This window comes from Cibotium barometz, chromosome 48 (genome assembly GCF_041138505.1).
Source record: "Cibotium barometz isolate CiBa-2024 chromosome 48, ASM4113850v1, whole genome shotgun sequence".
In the NCBI taxonomy this organism is placed as follows: domain Eukaryota; kingdom Viridiplantae; phylum Streptophyta; class Polypodiopsida; order Cyatheales; family Cibotiaceae; genus Cibotium; species Cibotium barometz.
Window position 1 is genome coordinate 25,083,810 of NC_141093.1, and position 12,852 is coordinate 25,096,661.

The 12,852-nt window shown below is 43.9% G+C and overlaps 1 protein-coding gene across 1 annotated transcript; it reads left to right on the forward strand.

Moving 5' to 3' along the window:
• Positions 1-1,203: 1,203 nt before the first annotated feature.
• Positions 1,204-12,570, forward strand: LOC147610994 (uncharacterized). Its single transcript, XM_086785636.1, has 5 exons — positions 1,204-1,677; positions 8,050-8,232; positions 8,975-9,044; positions 9,157-9,228; positions 12,112-12,570. The coding sequence occupies exons 1-5, from the start codon at positions 1,336-1,338 to the stop codon at positions 12,162-12,164; spliced, it is 720 nt and encodes a 239-aa protein (XP_086641762.1). The 5' UTR covers positions 1,204-1,335; the 3' UTR covers positions 12,165-12,570.
• Positions 12,571-12,852: the final 282 nt, after the last annotated feature.

The window sequence follows — 12,852 nt, forward strand, 5'->3', positions numbered from 1 at the left end:
TCCCTCCCATAAGGAGGAGTTCTTCCATAAATGGGAATGACTCCAACAATGCTTTCACTATTAGATTTGCCGAATTAGTGGTGGGTCTCTCAGGCAATGTTCATGGAAAATACTTTTCTAAAAAATCCATAAAAACTTATAACTTCGTAGTTTTTAATCTAGCAACTATCCAATTTGTACCTTGAATTTTATAGTTTTTTTTCTCAAAATTAAGAAAGTTCACAAGTTAAAGTTTTTTTTTCAGGTCCATATTTTACATGTTTGCACGTCCATATTGTACATATTTTTTTTTTTGCAGGTCCTTATTTTACATGTTTGCACGTCCATATTATATATATATATATATATATATATATATATATTTTGCAGGTCCATATTTTACATGCTTGCACGCCCATATTATATCTATATTTACATGTTTTTAGTTAGCTCTCCCCTTCGATTACCCTCAAATATAGCTAAGATCTTCTCTTCTCCTCATAGGAGGAGAAGTTTTTTATTTTTTTTTGGGGGAGGAGGAATACTCTTTTCTTTTGCGTAGAGTTCTTCTTTGAAAGGGGATGGGTCCAACAAGGCTTTCATGTTGGTTTACCCCAACCCCTTCCAATTGGGGAGTGGCTATTAGGTTGGGTTCATGGGTTCACAATTCAGAAGCCAAGAACTTGTGGCTCAATGCTCAAAATAAAAGTTTACCATGTATAGGTGGAAAACCTCCATCTCACAAAAGTGCAAGTAATTTTGTACATTTTCTAAATATTTTATAGGTTTTTGGTTACCAAAGTTTCAAAATTATTAATGTTTAGTCCTTAGGTCACTAGTGCACTGTTCAAGTCTTCAGAAAAGAACCCAAGTTCAAGCCCCACTGTGACCATACAGAAGGACGTAACCTCTTAGAGAGCGAGATATGTATATATATAACTGCCACTTGGGTAGAATTTGAATTTGGAAGTCTCAAAAGATGTGTGAAGCACGGGATAATCGGAAGGTAATTGTGGAACTACCCCGCTTGCACGTGACACGTATTAAAGGGTAAAAGTTAAAAGCAGCAGACCGCCAGCGGCCTGTTTCACCCTCTGAGTTGTCCGGACATCATGTGAACAATCAAAAATCAACCTAGGTTTAACTGCCACGCGGCATGATACTATAGGATTTTTAAATGACGCGTAGGCCACGGGCACGAGGCCACACTTCGAAAAAACCCGTGCTCCGCTTTCCTCTGTAAGGTGTTGCATTTCCTGAGGAGAGCTTGCATGATAGTTGCGACTGTTAACCCGAAGGTGAAGCCTTCTCTGCGTGCAGCAAGGCTAGTTTTGTGGTTTTCTCTCTGTGCGGGCAATGGCTGCAAACACCACAATGGTCCTGCAAGAAACGCTAGGGTCTCTTCGCTCGCCGTACAATGGCACTGCCGGCGACCGTATGGTGTCTCTGTTGTCCCCCGCTGCCGGAAACCCTAGGGTTGCCTTGGTTTCCCCTCGCCATAGCACCGTTGCGTTTTCTTTTCTGGGCCGCTCCCCGGCCATCCGCAGCACATCTGTCTCCACGAAAGCTCTCAGCGGTAGCGAGGATAGTGCCGGAGCCCCTGCCGTCCTCCCCTCTGGCGAATGGCCTGAGAATTTCTCCATCCTCAACTTCGAGGACCTCTCCAAGCACTACGAGTCCATCCTCTTCAAAGAAGAGGTACTCTTGAATCTCTATCGACCGTCCCTTCTGTAATTCAGTGCAGTGATTCGCTTACAACTTTTTGAAATCAAAACAGCTTACAAAATAACAAAGAATCCTGGTAGATCTAATAAGAATTGAACAGCGTGTTAAGGTTAACTGCAAGGCTGTGGCCAGAGCAAGAAAACCTGCTGAAATTTGTTTCAGTAAAAAACCTTGGACCGATATGCCTTAAACTTTACTGTTCGGCTGCCTTCTAAGGGATGAATGGACTGATCTCTTCTCTCTTTTTGATAAGGAAATGGCAGTCCCGCCATCTTTCTGCAACCTCAGACTGAAAGCCATTCTTGCAGGGCGTTTACACCTTTGTGCAGCTGAAACATAAAAAACTGGCAGCTGTAAGGGAGTTCGAAAGTAGGCCTACGTGCATCAGTCTTTGCCTTCGCTGTGTGTTAGTTGCATCACATGTGCTATTTTATTAGGAGGTGCCCTCCTGACACTCGTAGCCTATATAGATAGGGGCTTCATGTGATGATCTGCACATGTCTAGGAAATAAGATTCCTGACTTGGCTGGAGTGGCAAACCTGCCGCAAGACCTTCTGAGAAGGTCACTAGTAGCCTTTGTGCATGCACCTTCATATCCACTGGTCCATGACTTTTCAAGGGGATATTCTTTCTAGAAAGTGACCGAGTGGTTGAAATTGTGCTTCACTGGAAAGTCCAGGTAGTCTCCAAATCGAGACTAGAGGCCACCTACTTAGCTAGTCGTGCATACCAAAACAGCTCCATAATCTCACTAAATGAGGTTAAGTTAAGCTGATTATGCTTCTATTAGTGTATTTTGTGGGCTAGAAAGAGGACCAGCTCAAGTAAGCTACTGCCAACAAGCTTCTCTTGCCACTGTCTCAGGCATAACAAGGGGAAATAAGAATGTGATGCCCCATTTTGCAAAATTGAAAAACCATGCAGATATGCTAGGAGGCAAATACATGTACAAGGAGCCAATGCCAAAAGGGGTGGTCTTCAATTAGGTAGCCTGCCAGGTTTGGGTGCTAAGATGGGGTTTGACATGTACATATTGTATCGCAATCGCCTCCATGTTGCTATTGTAATAGGCTGTGTGTATCTCAAAGATCTTAATCATTCACTTATGTTATGTGCATCTGTGAATCTTGATGCTCATGGACAAGATTATCCTCACTTGTGGGAATATGGGCAGATTTAGGGGTAGATTTTAAAGGCCCTACAGGTGCCTGAAAGTGCTTGGAACATAGGCCCATCGATGGGACACATTTGGGCACAGTTTGGAGGCCAAATATGAATTTTTGGACATTATTTTGTTGGTCAAAGGGCAAAGCCGACCTGAACCTGACTTTCCACATAAAATTATGCGGTTCAAGATCCAAGAATTATTGTACATATTCATGTTTTGGAATACAAAGTAGATTAGGTCTACTTAGTCTTTTGTGTGCTTGCTTAACATGGGATTAGCATTAACCTTTTTTGCTTAGCATTAATCATTGACATGCTTCTGCAATGCTTGTCACATTGAGGTTAGCCTAGGGCAATCCTTAGCTAGCATTTTTTGCAGACTCAATTAGGGTTTCTGAAATTAGGGTTTTCATTTTAGGGTTTGTAGGCCAAAATTAGGGTTTCTTGATTTTGTACGAGTTCAACCCTAGCAACAAAGTTTCCAGCGTTATGGTTTCCATTTTTAGAGTTTCAGCCTATTTTGCATGTAGCTTAGGTAGCTCCGTGGCGGTATGGGATGTCGTGGAGTAGAGACTGGTTGGTACGTCTAGCTAGTTAGCTTAGCACGTGGCTCGGTGGGGATAGCCAGGTCTTGTGGGCTTTGCCCATGGCTGTCATGGTTGGGTGGTGAGTTAGGCTTGCACCCCCTTCACGATTTATGACATTGTTTTGCAAGTTTCGGGTCTTGTTTAAGGATTGCTCTTCAAGGAGACCCTTGGGGTGTTGACAGCACGGCCGGTGAGAGCTCCTCTGTGATGGTCCGCACAAGCATTGAATGCGCCTTCGAATCTTGATTCTCGCAGTCTTGTAATTCCAGAACGAATTCATCATCTTGATCCTGAGTCCACCTCCTAGAGTTCTGAGGATACTCGGGCTTCCTCTCAGTACCTTGAACAATATTCCACCAACCCTTGTGGATGAACCAGATCCGCATTTGAAGCTTCCAATGGGCATAGTTGGGTGCTTTCAACTTTTCATCCTTGTTCGTAAGGGGGGGAGCCATATCCATAGCAACAAGAAACAGAAATCTCAGCTCTCAAAGACTCCTCAAGTGCTTTCCAACCAAGCGAGGCTCCAGAACCAATCAGCCCTCTCCAAACCTGAGAGAGACAGAGGCTGGACAGCAGCAAAACAATCCAAGAAACCACCGGGAACCTCCTACCGGAAGGGTAGGGACTCGCGGAGGAGGAAGAAGATGTACAGTCACTTGTCTGGCAACTCCACACGCAAGAAGCTCACCACAATTGATGCTGAAAACAGAAAACGCAGCCAATAACTCCAACGCTTGCTTTTGAAGAGCAAAACACAGCCTGTAGGGCTGGCCGACAGCAGCAAGAGGGCTGGCTGGACCAGAAAACATAGCAAGACAGTAAAACGCAGCATCTGAATGTGCAGATCAGCAGCTGAAGAAGCTATGGAAGAAAAACTTACAACAAAATAGAAGCAGAAGGATGGAGCAGCCTGAACCTAAACCTAAGCGAATGATACCATGTTTGGAGAATGCACAGGCGGCAGCATAAACTGAACAAGAGAGAGTAGAGAGAGCTTGTGGACAAGATTACCTTTTATAATAGCTTGAAGCTTTACAATGGCAATAGCCAGCAAGAGAATGTTGAACATGTGAAAATTAGATAAAATGCCCAATAAATAGGTAGAGTCCCATAACACTGAGATGCACAATTCTAACACTTTCGTCCTTTTGCCCTCATAGCCTGGACTCATATAAAAGCAACCCCTCAGCCCATTGCATAAACCATCTCATAAAATAGTCCTTTCTCATAGAACCCAATGCAAATATGTATACTTGAAGACTTCGGTCTTTGCAAGCATAAATTACAGCCAAGCACTTACTGCTTCAATCCAAAGGCAGCCCCGAAGTTTGCTTCAGCAGGCAGCCTTCAGTAGTGCATCTCCCTCAGCAGATTTGGGTGTGCATAAGGCTATCCGAAGTGGCTTCAAAGTTGGCTTCATATCGCTTGATGGTTCAGCAGACATCCGGTCTACAACATCCTTGCGTTTGGCAGTCTCCATCAGTGCAACAAGGGGATTATATGTGCACGTGCATGCTTCTATGCAGGCCTTGGAGAAATGGATACCTCTTCAGGATACCTTGACACCCCCCCCTCCTTTTTCCTCCGCTAGTTATCACCAAGATCCTTTCCCAGACCCTTTCCCAGATATCTGCTTTGACCATCTCCATCGCGGAGTTAACATAGTAGTCTCGTGCATTACATGATTTACATGTACACGAGTTAGATCTGTGCTGTAGAGGAGGAATGACGACAACACATGGAGCGCGAGCGATTCTTTGCAGCTCTTGGTGCAAGGACGGTACCAGCCACTTCTTCGACTCACCTTCACAAAAGGGTAAAGTTTAGTCAGTATAATAGTAAACTTGACCCCACAACTTTGTACTCCTAGATTCATCAATTTTGAAGCCTATTTTGCTTGTGGTAGGAAGTCAATATAGAAAAGGTTGTGTTAGCAAGTTGCTACATCTTGGTGGACACATTGGGCCTAGAAAAAACAATTATGGAGTTGCTACCTACAAATGGGACTAATTTGACATGGACCTCAAGAAGCGATTTCTACCACACTATCTTGAGCAGCTCGAGGATGAGTGTATCGTGGTTTGCGCTAGAACATGCAACCAATCTAGTTTGCAAATAAAGTCACTCACCTTGCTCTATAGTTGCAAAAATCAAAAGAGGACAAGAGAGGTCGATTCCTATACAGTTTAGATACGCAAATCTTGATTGGGTTCTTTCGTTTGCGCAAAGTTCTGAGATGAAATATAACATGGAAAACCAAAGACCTCCTAGTCCGGAGTAGCCAAGGCAGCCAATGCCAATGACATGGACCAAACTAGATCCAATCAAGGTCTACCCTAGGAGCCTCTGGCTCCAAGGACTCGAACAATGGACCTCGCCTTACTCTAGACTAGAAGGCTCAGGTTAGCAAGATCGGTAGTAAGCTTAGTCCGGAGGAGTATGAATAGTGTAAGGATGAGGGGCAATGTTTCTTTTGTCATACAAAAGGACATACATCTAAGGCATGTCCTAAGAAGACTCATGCACAGACCATCACCTTGGCCTCGACAGCTTCGGTGGTGAGCCAATCTCCCACACTGACTCCTTAGGTTGTTGAGCATCGGGATTAATGTATGCACATGACTTTCCCTCCTGCTAAGCTTGGAGCATTGGGGTAATCCATACACCTTTGCTCCAATTCCGTTCCAGTCCAATTGAAGACTCCACTTCATATCCACTGGCTCGATTCCCAAGCTCTCTGACTTAGTCTTCAAGTTCTCTGGAGCTTCTAAATCACATGTAGTCTCTTTCTCCTCCTCACAAGATTCGGATAGATTTTTTAGAAGCTTCTCTGAAATTGTGCTATACATGCGTGCGACTATGAGGCCGACCTCATCCTCCTCCAAATAGGATTTGAAGAGATCCACCTCCTTGGGAACTATTAGGCTGATCTCATTCTCTTCCAAATAGGATTTGGAAAGATCCACTTGCTTGATCTGCGGTTTTGGTTTTGGTTTGGCTTTTGGCTCTAGCTTTGGCTTTGGTTCTAGTTCCGGCTGTGACGTGTGCATTCCGGGTAATGGTACCTCCTTGGAAGCACCTCTTTTTGTGATCACATCTCCCTAGACTCGTCTTAGAAGCCCTCTTTTTGTTGCATCGACACTCTTGGTCTTGGCCTGCATCACAACCCTAGGCGATTCTTCCTTGGTCTTTGTTGATGAAGCTATGAACTATGCCCAACTTTGCTCGTGCAGTAGTTGGGCTTGATGCGCCTCTTCCTGAAGCTTTACTCGATGTGCTTCTTTCTCGTGTTGCCGACTGTCCTCTTCTTGAGTCGGTGTCTATACTTGGCCATGATTTGTTTGTAATGGGCTTGGCGTTCTTGTTCCTTTTTGAATGTTCTTGTTTCCTCTTGTATCGTTCTTCATTGTCCCGTCTCCGACTTTGCCTAGTCTCATACTCATGTCGTAAACATCCTAACTCTTCTTTCCGAGCATCATTGCTCTCCATGGAGGTGAGGTTTTGGTGGAGGGAGTAACAAATAGAAGCCTTTTTCTACCTAGGTCAGACCTAGGCTAAGTCTTTGTAGATCTTACCCTACATGCAAAAGTGGAGTGAAACCCTAAAAAAGGAAGCCCTTATTTGGTTTTGCCACTTTCCACATTGAATCTAGGGATGAACTCATGCAAAATACAAAAACCCTAATTTTGGCCTACAAACCCTAATTTACAAAACGTAAGCTAAGGGCTATCGTAGGACGACTTAAGCTCTGATACCAATTTGACATGCGTTGTGGAAGTGTGTTCTTGATAAATGCTAAGCAAAGAAGATTAGCAGTAATCCTATGTTTAGCAAAGACACAAAAGAGAAGGAGAGATAGACCTAATCTACTCTATATTGCCAAAACATGCTATACATACAATGATCTTGCTGATTCATAGCTTCATAATGCATACCAAAGATCCTTGCAGCCCTCTTCTTGCGATTGGACAAGAGAAGCTCCTGCTGATCCACCACTGTGTCCTTGGTTGCTTGCAAACTCTGACAAATGGATTCTCTTGATCTTTGAATGATATGATTCTAATGAATGGCTAATGATGCTATTTATAGAGAAAAGGCATGAATTCGTAATCGAGTCGGTTTTGCCTATTTTTCCCACAAAACATTGTCCAAAAAGTCATATTTTGTGTCCAAACTATGCCCTAAAGGTGTCCCAACCATTGGGTTATGTCTTGGGTGCTTCTGGGAACCTATAAGGCTGCAAAATCTGCTCTAAATCTGCCCATATATTTGCTAATGAGAATATACTTGTCTATGAGCATCGGGATTAATGTATGCATGACAAGATTTCAGATTTTGATCCTTCGTTGTAGATGAACTTTTGTAGAGGTATCTTTACATGTAATTATACTTGCCTATACTTGATCAAATGCTGCTGTCCCATGTGTTCTACTTGTGCTACATAGTATGCTCACTGTACTACTCTCTGTATCATGAGTTTAGCCAGTTGTACTGGGCATACAGTTGGAGTAAGAGGGCATTAGTGTAGGGCTGGGCATATTGCATGTTGAAACTACTCTTTTGAAGAAGCACTTTGATGTCATGCAGGCACAGCCATCAACATTTCTAGCGGATGTGATGTCAAGGACTATTTACACTGCAAGACCAGACCAACGTCTTGAGGAGATTGACCACTACTTTAATCAAATATCTGGACTACCTGTTATCGATGACAATCTTAAGTGCGTTGGAGTCTTGTCAAAGAAGGACAAAGTTAAAGCTTCAGATGGGGTATGGCTTCTGTATAATGCAAGCAATGTGTATAATATTTTGGTTTTAGGTCCTCTGTATGCTATTGATGGAAAGTATGGTAGTTTGATGGTTCATCTGGACTACGTGTGTGTGTGTGTGTGAGAGAGAGAGAGAGAGAGAGAGAGAGATTATATTGACAGTTTGTTTGGGGTTATTCACACACACACACACACACACACATATATGTATGTATATAAAATACATATATGAATATATGTATATATAAATACACACATACACACATATGTGTGTTCACACACATACACACATATATGTATGTATATAAATATACACATACACACACGCATGTGTATAATAACTTGACAGTACATATACAAAGCTTCAGATGTGGTATCTCTTCCATGTAATGCAATTTGTTGGATGTTTTGGTTTTGGGGCTTTGTTTTTGATGGAAAATATGATAACATAACAGTTTGTCTGGAATATGTATGTGTGTGTGTGTGTGTGTGTACGTTCATATATACTTACATATATATGTTCTAACTTAACAGTACATATACATATGTAAGTGTGTGTGCGTGTGCGTGTGCGTGTGCGTGTGTGCGTGTGCGCACTGTTGTAGCTCTGGATCTTCCCTACTAAAGTTAATTCACCAGATTTATAAAATCTTAAGCTAGTTATGCACATGAAGGCCCTTTCTTTGGTAGGGATGGTGAAATTCCATATTCCTGAGTGATGTCGTGATGCTGTTGGGATGCAGTTGGAATCACAAGTCAAGGAAGTCATGAGCAGCCCCGCCATCACCTTATCTGCAGACAAAACTGTGTCAGGTGATTTGCTGACTGTATCTTGCTCGTAACATGTATACATACATCATTTTTCCAGAAATTGCAATCAATGGCACAATATCCCGTGACTGAAATAAAATCACCTCTTCATCAGATGCTGCAGTTTTGATGTTGAAGCACAAAATTCACCGGATTCCAATTGTGAATGGATCAAATCAAGTTGTCGGTTTGTACTCTTCATTATTCCTCTTTTCAAACATGTTCATTATGGATGGCTAGTTGCTGCATTGTATGACCTAACAAATAAGCATGCCATTTTTTTAAACCATTCGTTGTGATTGTGATTGTGATTTGGCCGAGGCCGAGGCTGAGAGAGAGAGAGAGAGAGAGAGAGAGAGAGAGAGAGTTGTATTAACATGCCCTAAGGATCTATGAGGCCAAACATCAGTACAATAAATTCATGAGAATACCGAGTCATGGAAAAAATTAAAAAGAAGAAACTAGTTAACAGTGTTGTGAGAGCCAGATGGCTGTTACAATTCACTATGTGGGATGAATAAGAGATAGTATAGCAAGACTCAGCTAATAATGCAATCCTCCTCCAACACATATTGGAGGGTTGTAGTAATATCGCTTGCCTGGGATGGGAGCTCTTCATATCGTCGAAGAATGTCTCAGATCTGCAGCTGAGGGGTAGAAGGTCGGTATGCTTGGGGTCAGGGACATCTGGCCTCAGAATGGATGTGGTGCTTTGTTAGCTTAGATGCCACTAGGCTTTCCTTACACATATAGGAGGATGTGTAAGAGAACCTTATAATGCTTTTGTAGAGAACCCATAAATCAACTATTTGCACCAATTGAGCTGAGTGCTGAATGTTGTTGTTTTTTTTTTCTTTCCAAGAGAAGATCCTTTCATTAGTTACCAAAAATGCAGCCGAATTGGCTAAGTACATGATCCAGTCTCAATCATGGGAGACAAGAAAAAAAACAGGGGACAGAGAGGGGCTCTTCCTCGCTGGGTGGCTGCTCTCGGAGGAAGGCTATCTCATACAGCCCAACAGGTGGCGTGTAATGCCCATTAACCTTGCTGTCTCTGACCCTAAGAAAGGGATCATTGCTCCAGATTCGCAAGAAAGCCTCTCGGCATTTCTGCATACGCTCAAAGCCACCTTGCAACTTCTCCCACTGGCTATGGAGGGTGTGTATGATGTCCGTCCATATGCTCAGGATGGACTCGGCGGGTGGCGTGGGAGTACCCTCTATGGGCTGGCTGCAGTGAGCACACCAAATGTGCCATGCTGGAATACTTCTAATGATCTCCCACCTCTAGGTGCCTATAGTACTCCTCCCTTCTGGGGCTGCTGAAAATGGAGCTATTGTGATGTGATGAGAGAGGAAAAGGGCGAGGCCGTGTCCTGTTTCCTCAGATGCTAGGGCCGGTGCTAACTTAGAGGCCTAGGCTACCCCCCTCTCTCCCCCTCCCTAGGTAATGGTGGTGGGAGATGCCTGGTCCATGGTGAAGATGTGGAGGATCTGCGGCCAGACTTGCTGTGCCTTGGGACAATTCCAAAGGCAATGACGTTATGACTCCTGTGGGTGGCCACACCTAGAAGAGAGGGAGTCTGACCTCCAATTGCCAGCTAGGTGCCCACTGCCAAGCTCCTGTGAGCTATCTGCCATAGGAAAAGAGTAATCTTCCGTGGCTGGAAGCTGTCCCACTTCTGTTTCCAAAAATCAAGGAGGAAACGCACGGGAATGTCCTCAGTCTGTCAATGTACCGCTGCCGTCGTTGGCATACTATCAACCTCTGGCATTTGAATTCGGCGGCCTAGATGGGTCTACTGGGAGGAAAAAACTGCTCATCGCCTTCGCCACTAAATGGAAGAGGAAGGGTGCAAGGGGGGCAGGTGCACCTGCAGAGCTTCTGCAATCTCCTCGGAAGAGAAGGGTGTCAACAAGCACCTCCGGAGAGCTGGTGGGACCACCTCATGTGTGTGCTACCAGACCCTCTCTGTACCAGCAAGGAGTGGGGCTCTGCAGCGAGGAGGGAACTGAAGAAGCCAGCGGCTATGGTTCCAACGGGGCAGTTCAAAACAATGGTACCATCCGATCCTCTAAGCCTCCAGATGCCATCCCTCCGGGGGTGAGGCCCTGTCCGCTCGAAGAAGTCCCATATGCCTGTCTCCAGCCTGAGTCCAGAAAGACGCGCGGGCATGGAATCTGTACTCCCCTCTCCTCGCCTCTCCTCTAAGGAGATGATCTCAGTGCGGGCTGTGGCCATCTGAGCCTCAATTCATGGGCTGTCCGGAGTGAGCTCCTGCAGGTGCTGGAGGGAGGCAAGGCTCTGGTGGAGACTCCTCTCCTGCTCTCTAAACTCCACTAACCTGGTCTGAGCTGCCTCCTGGAGAATGGCACTGATCTCACTGAGCCCAGTATCCAAAGTTGTCACTGCTGTGCCCTTGTGAAAGGCGAATAGCTCCTCAGTCCTGCAAATCTTCGGGTCTTGTATCAAGCTCTTGGGTATGTGGAGGCTCTGACGACTACCATCCAAACCACCCCGTCCAGTTGCCCACTCATCAACGTGGAAATGGTGTAACTGGGAGAGGTAGTGCTGGCTAAAATACCAACCAAACCTCCCCATCCACTCGCCCACCTCCCCATCCACTCGCCCACTCATCAATGTAGAAACGGTGTAACCGGGAGAGTTTGGGGCGTATCTTTATTATAAAATCATTGGTGAATTTTCGTTCTAGCGTTTAGGGAATTCTTTAACTTGTTTATAAGAATGCATAATTCTTAATTGATTGCCTTGTCTTCAATATTAATCGGTGTTTCACCTGTATAAGCATGTTTTTCCAACATTGTTTGGGGGAATCTATGATTAACATTTCGTAGCATTTTTTAGAGAAGGGTTTGGTTTTTGTTTTGACATGAGTTTCCCTATAAATTTATAACTCCTTGCATGCTACCATGGGACCCAGGTTTTTATGTTCTTGCATAGAATTGTGAACCTTTTAATTGCTTTGCTGGTGAGATCTCGATGCTCTCTAGATCTTTTAGCTATCGTCTGTGCCAGTAATAATCAAATTTTATGCAATGGTGTATACAGGTATTGTCACTAGGACTGATATATTCAGTGCATTGGAAGGTAAATCATCATAGAAACAAGTAGTTTGAGGTCAAGAAGCTTTCATGCTTTCTGTGTACAGCAAGCTTCTTGAACCAGATTACCAGGAGGCAAGGGCAAGGGCAAGGGCAAGGGCAAGGGCAAGGGCCAAAATCTGCTCAATATCATTCTTCTACTGAAGAGGAATAATTTGAACTTTTCACTTAGTCTAGGTGATGGTGATGTGTTGTTGGGAGGAATGCGCCAATGGACATTTTTGTGATTTGTTAGGTTGAAAGGTTTTCATGTATTAAATGTGAGGTACATAACCACTGCTATACACAACAACAATAACAATATTGTAAAGGAAACAACAACCATCATCCGCTTTTCTGCTCCCCATGTACAGGACGGTAAAATAGCTAAGTGAGGATAAAACAAGTAGAGATTTTTACGAGGAAAGTCGCATGCTTTTGATTCCTTTCTTGTGTTTCATTTGAATTTTAATTTAAAAATTTAATGAGGATTTACTTGAGGGCTTATACTTCCCAATGAGGGAAACCAGAGTTTCTGTTTCAGGCTTAATTCTTGAGAGCCTCATTTTGTTGTACTTACTCTCACCTTCCATGAAACTTGCGCGTGTGTGATGCTTGATGCTCTTTATGCTGATGTTTGGTGTGGTTGGAGCCTAGCTATTTGATTGTCATCTCCCCCTAAGCCCTTTATTTATTGTTTGAAGGCATC

Excerpts from the sequence above, each read along its gene's own strand:
- LOC147610994 (XM_086785636.1), top strand. The coding sequence starts at position 1,336 with ATGGCTGCAAACACCACAATGGTCCTGCAAGAAACGCTAGGGTCTCTT. Across the intron at positions 1,678-8,049 it reads CCATCCTCTTCAAAGAAGAG|GCACAGCCATCAACATTTCT; the intron begins GTACTCTTGAAT and ends GATGTCATGCAG. Across the intron at positions 9,229-12,111 it reads TGGATCAAATCAAGTTGTCG|GTATTGTCACTAGGACTGAT; the intron begins GTTTGTACTCTT and ends TGGTGTATACAG.